General features: G+C 53.2%; 2 protein-coding genes across 2 annotated transcripts in view; both read left to right on the forward strand.

Annotated features, from left to right (window-relative positions):
• LOC118694516 (peroxidasin homolog) overlaps positions 1-7391 on the forward strand; it is a 42766-nt gene extending 35375 nt beyond the window's left edge. Inside the window, exons 17-23 of the mRNA XM_036395629.2 lie at positions 423-1926; positions 2390-2524; positions 3109-3317; positions 4161-4275; positions 4599-4692; positions 5185-5302; positions 6578-7391. Of these exons, the coding sequence (XP_036251522.1) occupies positions 423-1926; positions 2390-2524; positions 3109-3317; positions 4161-4275; positions 4599-4692; positions 5185-5280 (2153 nt within the window). The 3' untranslated portion in view covers positions 5281-5302; positions 6578-7391. The remainder of the gene's footprint in view (positions 1-422; positions 1927-2389; positions 2525-3108; positions 3318-4160; positions 4276-4598; positions 4693-5184; positions 5303-6577) is intronic.
• A 2702-nt stretch (positions 7392-10093) lies between these two features.
• Positions 10094-18040, forward strand: LOC118694509 (tyrosine-protein kinase Srms-like). Its single transcript, XM_036395621.1, has 8 exons — positions 10094-10557; positions 12938-13059; positions 13925-14091; positions 14972-15110; positions 15590-15748; positions 16641-16822; positions 16970-17126; positions 17439-18040. Exons 1-8 carry the CDS (start codon positions 10202-10204, stop codon positions 17630-17632), a joined length of 1476 nt encoding a protein of 491 aa, XP_036251514.1. The 5' UTR covers positions 10094-10201; the 3' UTR covers positions 17633-18040.
• Positions 18041-20035: the final 1995 nt, after the last annotated feature.

Raw genomic sequence — 20035 nt, forward strand, 5'->3', positions numbered from 1 at the left:
ATTCAGCGCTTTCACACGGCCCAGCAGTGCCCTGGCAGTCACCCACGGCTTCCTGCTGCTCGTCACGTAGAGCTTGGGTGGGTGACAGAGCTCGTGGTGGCAGCAATAACCCAGGAAGCCATAAAATAAACCTAGAATAGGGACCAAGACCACCCCCACAGTTGGCTCTGCCAGTCACAACATTTCTGGTTTCCAGCTCTGTGCAGTTAAACTCTTTTCCCTTTCATTTTTGCTTTGTGGGTCAGATGTGATCCTGTGCTTCTTTTGCCTCCCATAAATTCCACAGCAACACCACGCTCAGAGACCCGGCCGTCCCATGCCCATCCCGCCAGGGGTTTTCACACAGAGCTGTTCCGTGGCACAGTGGGAATCAGGAGGCTGCAGGTGATGCCTGACCTGGTGCTCTGCCCTTCCCTCTGCAGGCTATCGCTACAATGACCTGGTGTCCCCTCACTACCTGACCATGATCGCCAACCTGTCGGGCTGCTCCGCGCATCGCCGCACGCCCAACTGCTCCGACATCTGCTTCCACAAGAAGTACAGGACCCACGACGGCTCCTGTAACAACCTCCAGCACCCCATGTGGGGTGCATCCCTCACAGCCTTCCAGAGGCTCCTCAAACCTGCCTACCAGAATGGATTTAACCTGCCCCGAGGGTTTTCCTTGGCAGAAGATGCCAGGGATCTGCCCCTTCCTCTACCTCGCCTTGTCTCCACCGCCATGATCGGGACCGAGACCATCACCCCCGATGACCAGTTCACGCACATGCTCATGCAGTGGGGCCAGTTCCTGGACCATGACATGGACCAGACGGTGGCAGCCATCAGCATGTCCCGTTTCTCAGACGGAGCCCCTTGCAGCGAGGTGTGCACCAACGACCCTCCCTGTTTCTCCATCGCTGTCCCTGCCAACGACCCCCGCGTGCGGAACGGGCGCTGCATGTTCTTTGTGCGCTCAAGCCCCGTGTGTGGCAGCGGCATGACCTCCCTGCTGATGAACTCTGTCTATGCCAGGGAGCAAATCAACCACCTGACATCCTACATTGACGCCTCCAACGTTTACGGCAGCACGGAGCAGGAATCGCGGGAGCTGCGGGATCTGAGCAGCCAGAAAGGGCTCCTGAAGAGAGGGCAAGTTGTGCCCAGCTCAGGGAAGCACCTCCTGCCCTTTGCTGTGGGGCCACCCACGGAGTGCATGAGGGATGAGAATGAGAGCCCCGTGCCGTGCTTCCTGGCAGGAGACCACCGTGCCAACGAGCAGCTGGGGCTCACGGCCATGCACACGCTGTGGTTCAGGGAGCACAACCGCGTTGCCGCCGAGCTGGCCGCCCTCAACCCGCACTGGGACGGGGACCTCCTGTACCACGAGGCGAGGAAGATTGTGGGTGCCCAGATGCAGCACATCACCTATGCCCAGTGGCTGCCCAAGGTCCTCGGGGAGGCTGGGATGAAGATGCTGGGTGAGTACAAAGGCTACAACCCCAACGTCAACGCGGGGATTCTCAACGCCTTTGCTACGGCCGCATTCCGCTTTGGGCACACCTTGATCAACCCCATCCTGTACCGGCTGAACGAGACCTTCCAGCCCATCCCACAAGGCCACATCCCCCTGCACAAGGCCTTCTTCTCCCCTTTCAGGATCATGCAGGAAGGGGGGATCGACCCCCTCCTCCGGGGGCTGTTTGGGGTTCCTGGGAAAATGCGGGTGCCCTCTGAACTCCTCAACATGGAGCTGACAGAGAAACTCTTCTCCATGGCACACTCTGTGTCACTGGACTTGGCTGCTATTAACATTCAGAGAGGGCGAGACCATGGCATCCCACCCTACAACGACTTCAGGGTCTTCTGCAACCTCTCCTCAGCGCAGGAGTTTGAGGACCTCCGAAATGAGATAAAGAACTTGGAGATCAGAGAAAAGCTCAGGAGGTACTGTAGCCTGGATGTGGAAGGATCAGAATTACTGGAGACCAGTCAGTGAAAAGTTCTTGCTTCTTCCAGTACACCCATGGATTAACCTTCCCACATATTGCCCCCCACAGATGTTAAGATAGGGTAATAACTGTGGTTTAACAATGAGGTTAGACAAATGAAGTTTCTCCAAGTGATCAGTCTGGTTTTGGGTGGAATGTTGTCAGGCACTGCTGTGGTGTAGTTTGGGAGCAGATTGAGCCTTGGAGCTATTTTCCAGTCAGATTAAACTGCGTCCTATCTGCCCTGTCTGCCTCTTCCAAGACAGGTCTTTATCCTATTGTCTTTTAGATAAAACCATTAAAAAAATTGTCCAGATGAGTTCCTGACATACAAATTTCTATGTTGGTGTCAGATTTATATTATCACCACTCTTTGAGAGCCTTTTAACTTTTTTAAAAAAATATCTGTTATCCTGCAGTTTATATGGAACTACCAAAAATATTGACCTGTTTCCAGCACTTATGGTGGAGGATCTTGTCCCTGGGACCAGAGTGGGACCAACGCTGATGTGCCTGTTAACAACTCAGTTCAGAAGGCTGAGGGATGGAGACAGGTATTGCCATTGGAATCATCCCAAATCCTTTGGTATTCTCTTTGGGAGGTTTTTTGCCTTACAGGAAGAAGCAGAATATGATTTTTTTTCTTATTTATTGTCTTATGATATGAGGAACGGTCTTCTCTGTCCAGTGTATTTGCAAGAACACTTGTCACAGTTACCATCAAGATGTCCTTTCTTGATTTAATGATTCTCATTTCATTGCAGAACACTGGGAATCATTGAGGATGTTCCCAGTATCTCATGAAAATCCTAGAAAGTGTCCACAGGAGCTTCTTTCTAATCCCTGTTTGCTGCTTGTGTGAACGAGACACCTTTGCCTGGTGATGCACTTAGGGCAGGAGCACGGGGGTTTGTGGGTTCAGAAAAAGCCATCTGTGTTTGCAGCCACCTGACACCAGAGCAGACGCTCATTTTGAGGCGTGTGGGTGCTGCCACACAGATGTCAGGGAGCTCATCTTCCTTTCCCAGCCTCACTCACTCACTCACTCACTCACTCACTCACTCACTCACTCACTCACTCACTCACTCCTCCCTCCTCCCCCACTCCTGAGTCATGCTGTGATTACACCCCACTGCAGATTTTGGTATGAGAACCCCGGAGTGTTCACGCCGGCGCAGCTGACTCAGATCAGACAGGCGTCCCTGGCTCGTGTCATCTGTGACAACAGTGACCACATCCAGCAGCTGCAGAGGGACGTGTTCCAGGTGGCATCATACCTGCAGGGCATGGTCAGCTGTGAGGAGATCCCTGCCGTGGACCTCCGCCTGTGGCAGGACTGTTGTGAGGGTAAGGAGAGGATGCTCTGGCACTGACTGGTGTGGGTGTCACTCTGGGTGGCATTTGTCATGTGCCACAGCAGCTTTTATGGAATTGTAGCCGATTTCTGGCTGTACCATGAGACCCCTGTGTCAGCAAATGGGTGCAAAGAGAACTGAATATAGAAATGGAATGGAATGGAATGGAATGGAATGGAATGGAATGGAATGGAATGGAATAGAATAGAATAGAATAGAATAGAATAGAATAGAATAGAATAGAATAGAATAGAATAGAATAGAATAGAATAGAATATTTCAGCTGTAAAGGACCTGCAGCAATCCTCCTGTCCAGTCTCCTGACCAATTCAGGGCTGATCAAAAGTTAAAGCAAATTATTAATTATGTCTTAATTATTATTATATCCAAATGCTTCTTCTAAACCCCGAGAGGTTTGGGATATTGGCCATCTGTCTAGGAAGCCTATTAACTCTGTTAGCTTCATTTAATCTGTCTGAAAGCCCACCTCACTGAGGGCTTTGGTCTCTGGCTGAGGAAGAGAATGAAACAGGACATGATTCCCACCATGTGTCACTTCACAGATTCATTTGGGAGCCTAAATCTCTGCCACTAAACCTCAGGTCCTGCCATGGTCCCCTTGGGCTGCATTCTGGTTCAGATGTCCATTTGAGAGATGGTAATCCACAAGTGGTGCACACCCTTTTCCACACCTTGGTTGCCTCCTTCCCTCTGGCCCAAGAGATGTGTCCAGGGTGGATGGTGCAGGAGGGCAGCACTGCCTTGTGCTGCTGCAGCTCACACAGTCCTGTTTCAAAGAGCAGTGCTCACTGCAGACTTTCCCTTCCTTCCCAAGACTGCGGGACACGAGGGCAATTCAGGGCTCTTTCGCAGCGGTTCCGAAGCAAGAGGTCTCCTGGCTTCAGCTACCCAGAGGAAAACCCTGCAAAGCACAAGCCTGCCTTGCCCAGGTGCAGTATCACCCCTTCTACCTCCAGTTTATGGAACGGAAGTTTCAATAACTCAGTCCATTCAGGTCTGTGAATCTGGTGCTTTGCAGAGATCTGGGGTCAGGGGTGGATCAGTAGAGAGGTGCTGAGCTCAGCCAGTCCTCCACACTTGAGTGCAGAGCCCAGCTCTGATGTGCAAATTCCTGGGCTGAGGGGCTCTTTGGCAGTTGGGCCCTTCCCTTTGATGCTCACTTGGAGGCTGATGTTGGAGAAGGCAAAATGATTCCCTCACTCAGGAAGCTGCAGTTTGCATAACCCCTTTCACTTTTTATCCCTAACCCCAGAGACGAGGCACCTTCTCCAAGCTCTTCCTCCAGAGAGAATCTTGAGTCCCTTGTGGCTGGACTGGAGAAGACAGTCACTTCCCTACGGAAACAGGTAAAACTTGGTGCCCCAATGTTTGTCTTTCATGGAGTCATGAACCTCAGCAAAGAAAACTTGAGCCAACATTTTCTTCTTGTATTTGGGGCAGATCAAAGATTACCTGTGCAGTGGTGCAGAGTCCCTGCATTTGGGACAGATTAAAGATTACCTGTGCAGTGGTGAAGAATCCTTGCATTTGGGACAGGTTAAAGATTACCTGTACAGTGGTGAAGAATCCTTGCATTTGGGACAGGTTAAAGATTACCTGTGCAGTGGTGAAGAATCCTTGCATTTGGGACAGGTTAAAGATTACCTGTGCAGTGGTGAAGAATCCATGCATTTGGGACAGGTTAAAGATTACCTGTGCAGTGGTGAAGAATCCTTGCATTTGGGACAGGTTAAAGATTACCTGTGCAGTGGTGAAGAATCCTTGCATTTGGGACAGGTTAAAGATTACCTGTGCAGTGGTGCAGACTCCCCTCAGAGCTGCTGTTTTCTCCCCCTCAGGTGAATGCACTAGAGAGCCAGCTGAGATGGCACCACAGGAGCACCAGCTCACGTGGACAGGGCAAGAAGATTGGGGACAAATGGAGAAGAAGATGACCATGTTGCCTCCTTGTGTAAGGTCAGTGTGTTTGTTCTGGGCTGGGGCCCCACAGGCTCAGTGTGGGGGGACACCTCAGCAGTGTTCCCATGCAGGGAGGATGGAGCAATGAGCTGATGAATGGGACATGAGGTAATAGCCTTAAATGCAGCAGGTTAGACACTTGTTTCTGCTGGCAGTGATTAGTGACTCACTGGAATGGGCTGTCTGGGGACGTGGTGGCGTATCCATTCCTGGAGGTCCTTTAGGAACTGGTTTGGCAAAGATGGGGAAAGACATAAGTATAGGATGGACCAGGTGGTTTGGGTGAGGTCTCCTGGGCTTATTCTCCTGGGACTCTGGGTAGGTTTATTCTAACAACATTTAATGTCATAACCCCAAATCCAAGAGCCTTGGAAGGACCTTTGTGGGGAGGGATATCACAAAGCTCAGTGATGGAGTGGATGGACTGGTTCCTCCCCTGGGGAACAAGGACATCTGGGCAGATGGAGCAATCCATCATTTGCTTACAAACTGGCAGAGATTTCCCCCTGCCCATCTGAGTCACCGTGCTCCTCGCTCCTGAACGCACCAGTCCTCTGTTTGTTGAGCCCAAGCCAGGGCAGCACAGCTGTGAGGTGCCTGTGTAAAGCCCCTGTCAGCCCCTGCCAGCCTGGGGACTCCCACTGCTTCTCAGTGGTGACACAGTCCTGGCCAGGACTCCAGTCCAGGTGCTCATGGGCACAGGGAACACAGCCTGAGCTCCCTTCTCCTGCTTCCCATGGAGATCCCTGCAGCCTTGACAGAGAGGCTGAACAGCTCCCTGGCACCTGCCAATCTGGAGAAGGTGGTGAATGGGTTTTATGTGTTGCAAATGATTCCTTCAGGGACAGGAGCAGAGGAGTGCAGTTCTGCCAGGCAGCCAGTACTAGGAGGAGCATTCATTCTCTGGAAGTTAGGCTAAAGGATGGGGCAAGCAAAGGCTGGTCTGTGCTGATAAACACAGGAAAAAGCAGAAAGGGAAAGCCTGGAGGCTGGCCAGGCTGTTTATCAGCAGGATTTGGTGTTTTGGTCTTTACAGATTTTCCACTCAAACAGTGACTCTGCTTCAGAAATGTGACAGAGTGCAGGGTGATACATGAATTGCCTTTCCTTGCCATTGTTTCAGATCCTTGATGAGGCCTGGCTTTACAGGGTCCCTGAAAAGTATTACCGTGGGTTTAAAGGTTTTTCTGTCCCAGACCTGCCAGGTACAAACAGCTCACTCTGCCTCCAGCTGCTCTTACAGAGCTTTTCTGCTTTCTTGTGCCATTTCAGGTGCCCTGTGACCTGCACTCCTGCTCTCCACCAGCCAGTCCAACCCACCCCTACAGGGCTCAGAGAGCCACCATGAGACCCCCTGGTGCTGTGCCTGCTCTCACACCTCCTGTACCACTCCCTGTCCCAGGACCACTGTACTTTTGCCTGTATTGAACCCTCTGCACTGACTGTCTATGAGCCCCCCAGCCCCTGGACCACTCCTGCCCTTGTCAGCCTCCCAGGGATGGGCTCTGCCCTCGATGGGGACAGCCCAGAGTCTGCCAAGGTGCCTCTTTCTTCCACAGCCCCCAGGAAGTAGAGACAAATTGAAGCTGCTTCGATCCCACTGTTCTACTCTGCTCCTCTTCCCATGCACTGCTGTCATCACCCACCAGCCCCTGTGTGAACTGTCCCTTGGACACCCATCCAAAACAATTCATTAAGAGGCTAAACCTTCCTCAAGTGCACTGTGGCACCAGGAAACATCTGGAGAAATCACTGAAAAATAAAAGACAAAGAAACAGGAGGCCCAGAAGAAACCCCAGCCATCTTCTGATGCCTTCAAAAAGACCAAGAGGCACCTCAGGGCTGGGGTGCCAGGCACAGTGTGGCCACCCTGGATCTCCAGCTGGGCTGTGCCAGCCATTGGTGACAAGTGGCACATCCCATGGCCCCAGAGTCACCTGCCATTCCTCAAAGCCATTTTCCTCAGCATGACCTCCATTCTCCAACTTTCTTCTCATTTAGGGGCTTAATTGGAATTATGCTCCTCTTCCTTTTTTTCCCTGCAAGAAGGCTCTTTGCTGGAAGATGTATTTTGAGTGTAAACGTAACAGGACCTGGACAGAACCTCAGCTATTAGGTGTAATGGGTGCTCTCATTAGTGGAGGGGAGCTGCTGGTTTCTGTCAATTAGGCTGGGAGGCCACGCTGTGGGTTTTGGGTGGATGCAAAATGCTGTTTGTGTTTGTGGCTCCCTGGTGCTCTGCAGCCAAACCAGGGCTGTGCAGGCAGCTCTGCTGGTTTGGGTGCTCTTTGGAGGTGCTCCTCAGTGGTGCTAGAACTGAAGTCCCTGTGTGCCCACCACAACCCCAAATCTGTGGACAGATTGGTTTTTAATACATCTTTGTAAGCTGGTCACGGGGACCGGAGAGGAAATACTTGATCCATCAGATATCTGTGCCTTCCTTATCTTTATCACTTTTACTGCATCCTCCCACTTTCTTTCCCACAGCACAAGGACCAGAAACTTCTATGAACATGCTTTTTCTTCTTTATTTTTTTTTTTAGGTGTTTTATAGTACTTAAAGGGATTCAAAGCAGCAGGGATGCTCGGGGAACTGAATAGGAAAATAATAATAAAAAAAAGATACTAGAAAAAGGTTGTGATTTATCATCTCTTTCCTGGCATGGGGCTGAGCTGTGCGTGTGTGTCCTGTGCAGACAGAGGTTTGCAGGGATGAGTGTGTGCTCTGCATGTCTGGTGGCTCAGCTCAGAGGCAGTATTTAGTCCTCAGGGATGTTTGTCATTTGAAAGTACTCTTTCATTTAGGTGCAAATCAAGATCCAAAGCCTTGTGTGTTAGAAATCAGCTGCACTCGTCTATCGCTGGTACCACTGCAGGATCTAATCTGGCAAAGGTCAATAAAGGTAAATCAGTTCAGTCTCCTTTTGCACACCAGAAGTTCAGTGAGACCTCATTTAAAACAGTGAGGCACAAGCTCTCTGTGCTGCATCTGATCAGGTTTTTTTTCAGGGCATAACCAGGCAGCCCCTTTTGCTCCTGATGGAGTGTGACGTGAGGAGCACACTTGTCACAAGGGCTGCAGAAGGGCAGCAGAGGGGGTGTCCCTTCCCTTGGGTCTGCAAACCCTTCTGTGCTCCATCCTCAGTTCCCCTCCTCATGCTGAAGTGAGAAAAATGCACAGAGACATTACACAGTGGGAAAATGCACAGAGACATTACACAGTGGGGAAAATACACAGAGACATTACACAGTGGGGAAAATGCACAGAGAATTTGCACATCCCTGCGTGGCACCGGGGGCAAGGCTGTGAGCTGACCTTGGGGGACTCACCCATCTATTCAGGTGCTACTTGGGTAAGGAGGGAGCAGAATATTTTATTAAAGACTCCCTTTCTTCCCAGTTCTCATCAGTTCAGGAATGCACAGGCCACGCTGAGGAGTGCTCTGTACTCCTGCCCTCTGCCCTGGGCATCTCTGCCTGGAGAGGGTGAGGAAATTGCTGAGTCCAAAACCCAGACAAGGAAATCATTTTGCAATTTTTTTTGGCCATCATGGGACACCCAGAATGCAGGACACAGCATGTCAGGAGCTGTTGACCCAAGGGTGGGTCCATCTTGTTCCTCATACCCCACATGGTTGCAGTTGGCAGCCCAGACTCCTACAATTAATTTTTTCATATTTCTTTTAAAGTAGCCTCTTTCAAATCCTAACTACATACCCAAAACGAGCTACACAGACCAACTGCAAGCAGAGGAGAATCAAAATAATGGGCTCAAGGCCAGGAGTGGGGTTGCCAGGCACAAAACTCCCACTAATTAGATGGAACAGTTAAATGACAAAGTTTAGGTGGGGGCTGGGGGGTTGGAGTTGGGATTTCCCACCAGAGCAATCTTCAGGTGACCTAAAGTGCACATGAAAGATGTGAGGGGGCAATCTCTGTCTTTTGGGTGATGGCTGTGGGTGGTGGGATTTGGGAGGGGGTTTGGAGCATTTTGGAGTGTCCAAGTGTGACCAGGGCTGGGGAAGTGTGGCTGTGCTGACACTGTGAGAGCTGAAGGTTGCATTCCAGGGCTTGGCTATGGATGCATTGCAAGCACCTGAGGCTGACTGAGACCCTGCATCAGGAAAAGATCTCCTGATTCTGAGGGGGACCCATCTCTGGTGGAAGCTGAGTGAGCACCAGCTCCTGGTGGATTTGGGATGTGAATTCCCTAGAAATCCTCTGCAACAGGGAATTAGTGTGAGGAGGCAAATGCTTTAGTGGGGTCACTCTGGGAGGTCATTGTAGACTGAAAGAAGAAAGGACCTTGGGGGTTATACACCCCCCAATATCCAGCCAGGAAACATCCGAACACTTCGGATCTTTTCTAAGGTTATGTCCTTAATTCTGTTTTAATCTCCCACATTTGTGGATGCAATTATTGTCCTATGGAAAAAAAAAAAATATCCTCCCACACAAGTGAGATGAAGACTATTAGCTGGAGTCAGCCACTTGTGACAAGAGCTGCTCGAAGAACAGAGAGCTATGTTTATGGTGCTCTGGTAAGAAGCAAAGAGCACACTTAAAAATAATGATTAAATAAAACAACAGCCGTTCTTCTTCTTCGAGAGCAGCAAGCCCGGCTCCAGCTGTGCCTGTCTCCCAGATGTGCCCGTGGGTCTGAGCGTGGGACTCCTGCCTGCAGACTCGTCCCGCCGGCAGACTCGTCGCACCAGACGAACCAGTTTCACTTTCAGAAATAGGAAGTTGGCCGGGAAGGGCCGGCGAGCGCCCAGACGCGTGCGGGTAACGCGGGCGGGCAGGATGAGCTCCCCGGCCGGCGGCAGCAGCCCCGCATCCCCCCGCGCCCCGGCCTCCCGGTGGGCATAGCCCACCGCATCCAGCGCACCGCCGGGCATGGAGCAGTTCGTCAGGAAGCGCCTGACCTTCCTGACATCCTTCTGGAACAAGCTCCGTCCCCGCTCCGTGACGGAGAGCTGCTCGCTGGGGTATCTTGGCTCTGATTCCGTTTCGCTCAACTCGGAGGCGACTTCCATTTCCTTCATCCCCAAGTCGTCTCTCTGTATCGCTTTGTACGCTTTCACAGCCCGCAGCGCCGAGGAGCTGAGCATAAGCGCAGGGGACAAACTGCGTGTCCTCAGAGAGGAGGGCGAGTATGTCTTAGCCCGGCGGCTGCTGGGGGAGCCGGCCATGGGCTACGTCCCCGCTGCCTACGTGGCCAACCTCAGCCAGGGCACCTCCGCCCACCGCCCGTAAGTATCCCCGGCTCTGGATGCACCGGGGGATGGATGGAGGCTGGGCTCGGGCAGGGAAAGGCAGCGCTCACCCTCCACAGCGGCGGCGAGCAGCAGATTCCCGTTCCCTGCTTTGGCCATCAGCGGCGCTGGGACTGAGCGGGGATCTGCCTTCCCCTGGGCACCCCTGCATCCCCTGCAGCCCCTGCATCCCCTGCATCTCCTGCAGCCCCTGCAGCCCCTGCAGGTCGTGGCAGCAGGGTGGAGGTGTTCGGCAAAGGAAGCGAGATTTGGGGGATGCGCCAGAGATGCCGGTGTCCCTTCCTGGCTGCATCACCCTCGCACGGGCTGGGCTGGCTCTGGGCTGGGTGCGGGGTGATGCTGGGCAGGGTTGAAGGGCTCCGGCTGCTTTCCCTCTTGTTAAAGGGGGCCCAGCAGGAAGAGAGGGAGCTGGGGTTCACTTGTACCTGAGCCCTGCCAGCTCCAAAGGGCTTGGGAGCACGGGAAGGAGCATTTTGGGTTGGTACCTGCCAGGAAGCCCAGATCTCTGCAGGGCTTATCCAGGGCTGAGGGTTTCCTCCCGGTGCGTGCCTCTCCCAGCTGACAGGGAGCTCGGGGCATGTCTCAGCCCCCTGGCAGCCGGGGAAAGCCCAGCTCCTCGTTGCATAAGGCAGCCTGGTCCCGACACGTCGGGCGAAGCGCCCCGAGCCACAGCTGTTCCCTCCGTGCCCTGAGTCACCGAGCGCGGGCAGCGCGGGGCTGCGGCACCCTGGGCACCCCCCCCGCGCCCGCCCTGTGCTGGGTGGGGTGAAAGAGAGCAGCGGGAGAAGCCCGGGAAGGGTCCCTGATGTGCGGGTGCGATGCGAGAGACCCTCCCTGCGTGTGCTTTGAGGAAGGCAAATCCAGTTCGGTTGGGCTGTGCTGGGATCACACCCGTGTGGACAGCGGGGTCGGCTCCCTCCCTGCCTTATTCCCATGGCGTGGGACAGCTGGTCAGGCTACAGGGGAGCGTGTAGCACACACACAGGTGTGTGTACCTGTGTGGGTACCTGTGTGGGTACTTGTGCTGTGTGTACATGTGTATGTACATATGTGTGTATGTGTGTGTGTACCTGTATGTGTGTATGTGTACATGTGTATATCTGTGTGCACCAGTGTGTGTGTACCTGGGTGAGTACCTGTGTGTGTATATGTGCGTGTGTGTACGTGTGCATACCTGTGTGTGTACGTATGTGTGTACCTGTGTGTGTGTACCCGTGTGAGCAGCAGCCGTGAGCAGGCGCTGCCCGGCCCCATCCTGCGGACAGGGGCATTGCCGAGCCGGGGCGTGCCAGGGCCGGACCGTGCGCGGCTCCCCGCCGGAGCGAGCCGTGAGCGCTCGGGCAGACTCCGCGGAGCCGCGCCCCGGAGCTGCCTGCTAATTTGTTCACCCCATCACTTATAATTTCCTGCGCGGCTTCTCAGACGCTGGCGATCCCAGCTAATAAACTTCTGGCTTCTCACGTCCTGGCTGCCTTAGGCTGGATGGAGCTGCGTCCTCCTGTACATCCCGCTGTGTCGGGAGCCAGCCAGCCAACCTGCCTTTCCTTACGGGAATTCAGAGATGAATCTCAGTGGTGTGACAGAGAAAAGGGTGCTGTGGAGTCCCCAGCCAGCACTGCCAAGGCTGGAGTAGCAGAAGGCAATTGCCAGAGATGTTTCCATTGGTGCCCTTTGCTGATGGGCTCAGAGCTGGTGCTGCCCATGAGCTGCAGGTCAAGAAGTGCAAAGGGATCCTGTGCCTGCAGATGTTGCTGTCATGGCAGGACACAGGGACAATCTCTCCAGAGCATCTTCCTCACAGCACCAGGTGGTTGATGCTTTATCTACCACAGGCTGTCAGCCCAAGAGTATAAATCTCACCTCAGGGCTTGGGATGGAGCTGAGACCTGGACAGCAGCATCCAGAGACTGGTAGGGGAAATGCTCCATCCCTGGCAGTGTTCAGTACCAGGCTGGATGGGGCTTTGAGCAGCCTGGGCTAGTGGAAGGTGTCCCTGCCCAAGGCAGGAGGGGTTGAATGAGGTGAGTTTTGGGGTCCCTCCCAACCCAAACCATTCTGGGATTCTCTGATTCTGTGAAAAGGTCTGCAGGCAGTGAGCTGCAATAAACTGCAGCAAGTGCCTGTAAAGCCCACCCAATGGAACAGCTTTGGTGCAGGCACCCACATCTACAGGTTCTGAGACACAGACTAGCCACTGTGCCACTTGTTTGGTGGCTGCAGGAATGAGCAAACAGTGGGATCCCAGCAGCTGCTCCCCCTCCCCAGCTCAGAGGGTGCAAAATCCCCTGAAATGGATGCAGACTCATCTGTGCAGCATCTCCCTGCCCTGCTGTGACCCCTCTGCTCTGCTCCCCAGCTGGTACTTCAGCAAGATCAGCCGCAATGAAGCGGAGCAGCTCCTCCTCTCGCCTCCCAACCAGCACGGCTCCTTCCTCGTCCGGGACAGCGAGAGCAGCAAGGGAGAATACTCTCTCTCAGGTGACCTTGTGGCAATTATCCAGATATAATAAGCACAGGGAAAGGAAGCAGGCTGCTCCTTAGGAACAGCTCCTGGCTCGCTTAGTGTGGGGTGATAACAAGAATAAGTTTAAAGCACTTTTCAGCGCCTTGTTGAAGGGAATGGGCTGCTTTCTGAGGGTGGGGGGAAAGTTTACAGAGCAGGGATGGATTGTTGAATCACTGTGGCAAAGGAAAGTGCGTGGCTCCTGTCTGGAGTATGAAAGCCATAAACATTTCACTGCAGCTTAATGATGGTTTCGTGGCACTAACTCCCAGGATTTCATTCCAGTAGCTTTTGTCATCTGAGGGTTGTTTAAAAATATGCTGCCACTACAGATTTCCAGGGCCTGGGCTGCTCCCACATACTGAAATCTGAATTCAGGGGGTTTTGGACCAGGCAGTGCCATTACAATCTGTTTTAATCCCCATAAAAGTAATCCTAGGAAAATTCATGGCAAACTCTACATCCCACCATCAGTCCCTGAGCTATGGGAGTCACAGCCACTCCTGGTTTATCCTCTTTGAGCAGTTCTGATGTTGTCTGAGCAGTCCATGGTGGAATTATGCCTGGCAATAAAGCTTATTTAATTATCCCTGATAATAAAGCATCACCTCTGTGGTCCAAAGGAGCCTGGCTCACAATGGCCAGGAGTCCTCTGGGCCAGGAGGTGGGAGCAGAAGGGAGGTGGGGAGTGGGATGAAGCAGTCTGGGGCAGAGTTGTGCTGCTTTAATTTTACTAGAAAGTTTGGAATCTCTAAAGGCAGAGGTTGGAGCCAGCAGGGAGGTGGGGAGGGACTGATCTCTGCACAAATTGAGTTTTCCCCAACCTGGGCTTCCCCACAGTTCGCAACCACACCAAGGTCAGCCACTTCCGAATCTGCAAGAGCCCCAGGGGCAGCCTCTACATCCAGAAGGGACACCCCTTTCCCAACATGGAGGAGCTGCTCGCCTTCTACACGGAGCACTGGAAGGTCATCCAGAGCCCCCTGCTGCAGCCCTGCAGCCCCGCGGTGCGTACGGGCACAGCTCGGCCCCGCTCCCCGCCCTCCCCAGGCTGGGAACGGGAAACCAGGGAAACTGCAAAGAATTAGTCTGTCCCTTTGGGTTTTGAGTTTGTTAAACTAAATTTAAAGTCCACCATTAGTATAGCTGCCAGCATTGCCTTTGATCAGCCACGTTAAGGCATTTATATGTATTTTTGAGCAGAATTTTCTGAAATGTGTTGTCGTCTCAAAGACTGGAAACCAAACTGTTACAATCCCATTCGATACAGATTCTGGAAATACCTGCCCTTCCAATGTTTTCCTGAGAATATAAGACAAAACACATGGCTTTTATAAAGTTTTCACACCAATTAGTGCAGTGCTCAGAAGTCTAATTACAGTATTAATCCCAAATTGCCAGCTCATTTCCTGATTAGAGTTCCATCTACTGATTATGACTTGGAAATAGCAATTAACCATGTGAATAATCCAAGAGTGAAATTGAAAGGTGTGGGATAAAAGAAATGCTTAATGAACTGAAGTCTAAATCAGCCATAATATGCAGTAATATTAATTCATGCATTTTTATTTATTGGTGGAGATGGAGAAAAGCCACTTTTGAGGTCTGATGAGGAGTGAATTAGGACTTGAACTCCTGGTATTCCATGTGGTCTCCAAACTCTCCTGCTTGCACACCTGGGGTCCCAGCAGGGCTCATGCAGAGGATGCCCCACGTGTTGTGTGCCTGCAGTGAGCACAGAGGGAGGGGCAGTGCTCAGGCCCAGCCCCTGGCTGGTGGAGCACCATGTCCTGCTCCTCTGTGGGCACCAAGGGCTGCTGCAGGCTCCAGCAGCAGGTCCTGGCTGTCTGGCTGGGCCGAGTGAGCCGTTCCATGTCCATCTGACAGACTCCCCCCGAGAGGGACGGCTGGGAGCGCCCGCGCTGGGAGTTCACCCTGCGGAGGAAGCTGGGAGAGGGCTACTTCGGAGAGGTGTGGGAAGGGCTGTGGAGGAACACGGTGCCAGTGGCCATCAAGATCATTAAAGGTATGTGGAGAATCAGATGTTAGCAGCAGCCAACTGAGTGTCTCGTTCACTGCTATTATCATTGACCCTCCTTTATTTCCTCATCCTCTTGGCCACTGTGAGTGTTTTATCATGCAAACTGCAGTAGGACCTGGTGAGGAGCCACTGGAATATTTCTGTGCACAAACCTAAGTTTGGGCTGTATCTCTATTAAATGGCTCCAGCCACTGGGTGTGTGACAAGTGACATCACATCAAATCAAATGGGTTTGTGATACATCAAGTCCTGATGGGACTATGAACCTGAAAAGGGGACCCAAAGCCACATGGAAAACATCTCTTTGGCTCTGAGACACAGGTTGTGCAGAGCTTTGAGAGCTTTGAGAGCAGGGATGGGCTGTGAGGAGGTAAAAAAGGTCCTCATCCCAGTTGGAGGCACTGAGTTCCCAATGTCTACATGAGAAAGTGGCTCACAAGGTCTGTGTTGGCTTTGTCCCGCAGCTGACATGAAAGCAGAAGACTTCACCAAGGAGATTCAGAACCTGAAGCGCCTGAGGCATGAGAAGCTGATCCAGCTGCACGCCGTGTGCTCCCTGGAGGAGCCCGTGTACATCATCACCGAGCTCATGCGCAAGGGCAACCTCCACAGCTACCTCAACAGTGAGTGCTGTGCTGGCCCCTGGGGATGGGGGACCCTGGGCTGCTGCTCCCCGTGCCTCAGAATGGCCCTAGGAATCTGAATGGGGACCCTAAAAAAAGTGCCAGCCTTGTTTCTGTCCTGTTTGATCAGTGGTAACACAGAGCAATCCATGGATGGATCAGTGGAGATGGTCTTGGGATCACAAAGTCTGCCATGATCCTCTGGGTGTCCATGTGGACTGGGTCTGTATCAACCCCTGGGAGCCCAAGCTCGTTGGTAGGGAGCTTCATCCCTCCTCCACCTACCCTTGGTCTGCCAGCTCCCACCAGAGCACAGAATCTCACTGCTGTGTTCGGGCAACTCCACCCTCTTTAGGAATGAAACAGCCAAACCTCCCCGTGGCTTTGTGCGTGTACAGATCTCATATCATGCCATGGACCACTCATCACCCAGTTTAATTTTCTTGGCCTTTCTTTTCCTGACCCAGCACAATCAAACAAGCCTCTCCCACCAAGACCTGTTTTTCTACAGGGTACTTCCCCTTCCACCCACACTGACCTTGTGTCTGATTGGGGTTCCAGCAGCAGAGCTGGAGCTCACAGGTACAACAGGCTGAGAGGCCTGCAGGGAGGAGTTTTGCATGGCAGAAGGTCACCTTTGGCTTTGAACAAGCCATGGATATCTGTGACCTTGGTGCTCTTCAGAGCCCACCCCTGTCCCATGCCTGAGGAGCACGTGGCTCTGCTGAACTTCCCACACAGCACAACAAGGATGATTAGACAGGAGCACAGATTTGAGGTTTTACATCATCCTCATGTCCCACACTGCCAGCACAGGGTCTCCTTCCAAACCAAAACACCAAAAAAGGTGTTGGTAGATTGCCCCCAATGCCTGGATTGTCTGGATTAACAGGTCCTGAAGGGAAGTCCCTGGGCACCTCCCACCTGCTCAACATCTCCTGCCAAGTGGCCGATGGGATGAGGTACCTGGAGGAGAAGCACATTGTCCACCGGGATCTGGCAGCCAGAAACATCCTGGTTGGAGAGGAACTCACCTGCAAAATTGCTGATTTCGGACTTGCCCGGCTCCTCAAGGTCAGCTCAGGGGATGCTGTGGACCCTCCCTGCCACCACTCGAGCTCATAGAGCTGTCCCATGGTGGAGGCATTCCCTGCCATCCCCAAAACCCATGTCTGCGTTGTTCACCCCATCCCTCACGTCCTGTCTGCCATTGCTTTTCAGGATGACATTTATTCCACCAGCAGCAGCACTAAAATCCCAGTGAAGTGGACGGCCCCAGAGGCAGCCAACTACCGCACCTACTCGCTCAAGTCCGACGTCTGGTCCTATGGGATTCTGCTCTACGAGGTCTTCACTTATGGACAGATCCCCTATGAAGGTAGGGCTGCTGCCCCACTCCATGAAATGCTATATTGTCCCTTCCCTAAGGGATATGGAAGCAGCTCCTGGAGCATGAGCAGGTTATTGTCCATTTAGGGGTGGCTTAGAGGGATATTCAGTGGTTGCAGAGCGGGTGCAGGAGCTGGGGGCAGGAAGCTGGTCTGCATCTCCCACATCCTCTTTCTACTGCCTCTCTGGCACAGAGACACCATCTCACAGCACCGCCAGTGACATCTTGGCCACTGCAGATGTACCTTCAGGGCATCCTTTGGGGACATCAGACTCAGGGGCTTCTCCTCCTTCCTTGCAGGAATGACAAACCAAGAAACCGTACGGCAAATCACCAGGGGCTACCGCCTGCCCCGGCCCAGCCCCTGCCCTCCTGAGATCTACAGCATCATGCTGGAGTGCTGGAGTGGCAACACAGAGGAGCGCCCCACCTTCCTGGCCCTGCGGGAGAAGCTGGGCTTCATCTACAGGCGGCTGCTCAGCTCCCTCTCCTGAGGGACCCCTTCCCACCATCCTTCCTGCACAAGCCCCTCCAGGCCAGCTCTTGCCAAGAAGTTCCTTCCTTCTGGTTTGCCCTCTGACAGGGCTACAAGGAAAGCACATTCCCCTCAGAAAACAGCCTGTGGTCCCTCACAGCCAGGGTGCAGGGAGGTGGCCAAGGCAGAAAGCAACAAGTTGTGCAGAACTCGTTGCCAGCGTTTGGCTGTGTAACAGTTTGGAGAAGCCCCATGGAGGCATCATTCAAAGTTTACATCGTGGTTCACTCAGTAGGGTGGGAGGCCTCTGCTGCTCCCCACACAAACGTGAAGGTTTGCAGTTCATGTTCAGTTGTGGCTCTGCTTGATTTATCTTGTAGTGTGTGTTCGGTGTATTTATCAATAAATGTGTGTGCATCCACCCACAGGAGTCCTTGCAGGGCGTTGCTGGATGCTCCTCACCCAGCACACTGCTCCATTCCCTCCCAGGAATCATGGAATGGCTTGGGTTGGAAAGGTCCTAAAGCTCCTCTTGTTCCAACCCCCCTGGCATGGACAGGGACACCTTCCACTAGAGCAGGTTGCTCCAAGCCCTGTCCAACCTGGCTGTGAACACTTCCATGGGTGGGTTCAAGGAGCCCACCAAGGACTGAATTGCAGCCAGCCCCACTCTTGCAACCACAGATAAAACCATTCTCGTGTCTCTTTGGACTCTATTCACCCACCCAAGTACCCCTATGGGCCTCTGCCACCCCTTTCCCTGGCAGCAGCCCCCCACATGCCCTGAGCACTCTGCACAGTAAGCTCCTGACTGGGCTGCTCTGCTCTGGATCCTTGTCTCACTCACCATCCTGTGGTTATTCCAAGAAAAATTAATGTCTGTGTCCTAATATTGAATGCCTCCTTATCCCAGGTGCAGGCAACAAAGGTAAAACTCTGCATCACCCTACTCTGCTCTTTATCCCACCCAAGGGGCAAGCCAAGAGATGCTCCCACCACCCTCAGCTCCTCCCTAATCCCAGGATCTGGCATTGCAGGGGGACCTTGAGCCTCTGGTCCCTCCCTAGCCACGGCAGAGTTTGCTGCACCAAGTCCCTGTTGCCCCCTGCCATGCACACTCCCAGAGGCTGGACTGCCCTTGGCAGCAGTGGAAGGACACATGGAAAAGCAGGAATTGGAGCAAGGTCAAGGCTCCAGGCAGGTGCAGGCAGGGGCAGCCCGAGGGGGGCTGTTAGAGCCCTAACACAATTGTGGCACTGGTGGCAGGAGCAGACAGGCTGTGGGTGAAAGGCAACTGGCAGAGGTTTAGAATTCCTCCTGACAAGCTCATCTTGCCCCTTTGCAGGTGACCAGGGGACTGAGCCAACAGCAACGTTGGAATTTATAAAGTTAATAAAGTTTATGTAACATTCCCCACTCCTGGGCAGCGTCCATGCTGTGCAGAACAGCAGAAACAAGTCTGGCTGTTGGCTGAGCAAGTCTCCAAGCACAAGGGGCCTGGAAAGGGGAGACAGGAATGTGGTTTAGGGTGGGATGAAGCCTGCACTGTTCCTGTCCACAGAGCTGCAGCCCTGTCCCTGTCCCAGCAGCTCTTGGTTAGAGTATTCCCAGATGGAAAAAGCAACAGGTTGTGTTTGGACATGGTTGCAAGAGGAAATCCTCTCCTTGCACAAACATTTTGCAGCCTGATCAAACACCTGAGCAGAGAGCACAGCTATGCCCAGCCCAGGCCCTCCCCTGCAGGAAAATAAAGACTGAAGGCACATGCAGCAGGTGAAGGGTTGTGGCACACTAAGGAAGGGCAGGGAGCTGCTGCACCCCAGAGTCACAGAATGGTTTGGGTTGGAAGGGACCTTCAAGCTCACCTTGTTCCAGCCCCCTAGAGCAGGCTGCTCAAATGGCAATAAAGACAGTAAATCAGTAAATCTGCAGGTCTGGCTGCCACCAGATGGAGCTCAAAAATAAGCAGGAGGAGAAGGGAGTGCGTGGGGCGATGGGGCTGGTGTGGGGCACAGCCATCCGTGGTGGGCTACCCGGAGGTGCCAGCGGGGCTGGCAGGGCACCAGCCCGTCACACACATGGCCCCAAACCAGCGCACTCAGCAGTCACAGTGACCTCTTGGGGATGTGGAGAGGGAATATGGGGATGTAATGGCACGGTGCTGCCCACAGCAGTTTTCCTTCCTCCTCCTCCTCCTCCTCCTCTGCTGCATGAAAAGCCAATCCACAGCCTGGGTTTGCCCTCCAGCACGGTCTGCTGGGTTTTGGCATTTCTCAGAGTCATTACTTGTTTTCTAAAGTAGATAAACTTGGTAGGGGCGGTGAACCCAAATTTTCCTATCTGCTCCCAGGATCTCAGCCTGAGCTGGGCATTGCAGCCCTCCCCCAAAAACTGGATCAGGCTTTTCTTTAATCCACTCCCC

This window comes from Molothrus ater, chromosome 17 (genome assembly GCF_012460135.2).
Source record: "Molothrus ater isolate BHLD 08-10-18 breed brown headed cowbird chromosome 17, BPBGC_Mater_1.1, whole genome shotgun sequence".
Lineage (NCBI taxonomy): Eukaryota > Metazoa > Chordata > Aves > Passeriformes > Icteridae > Molothrus > Molothrus ater.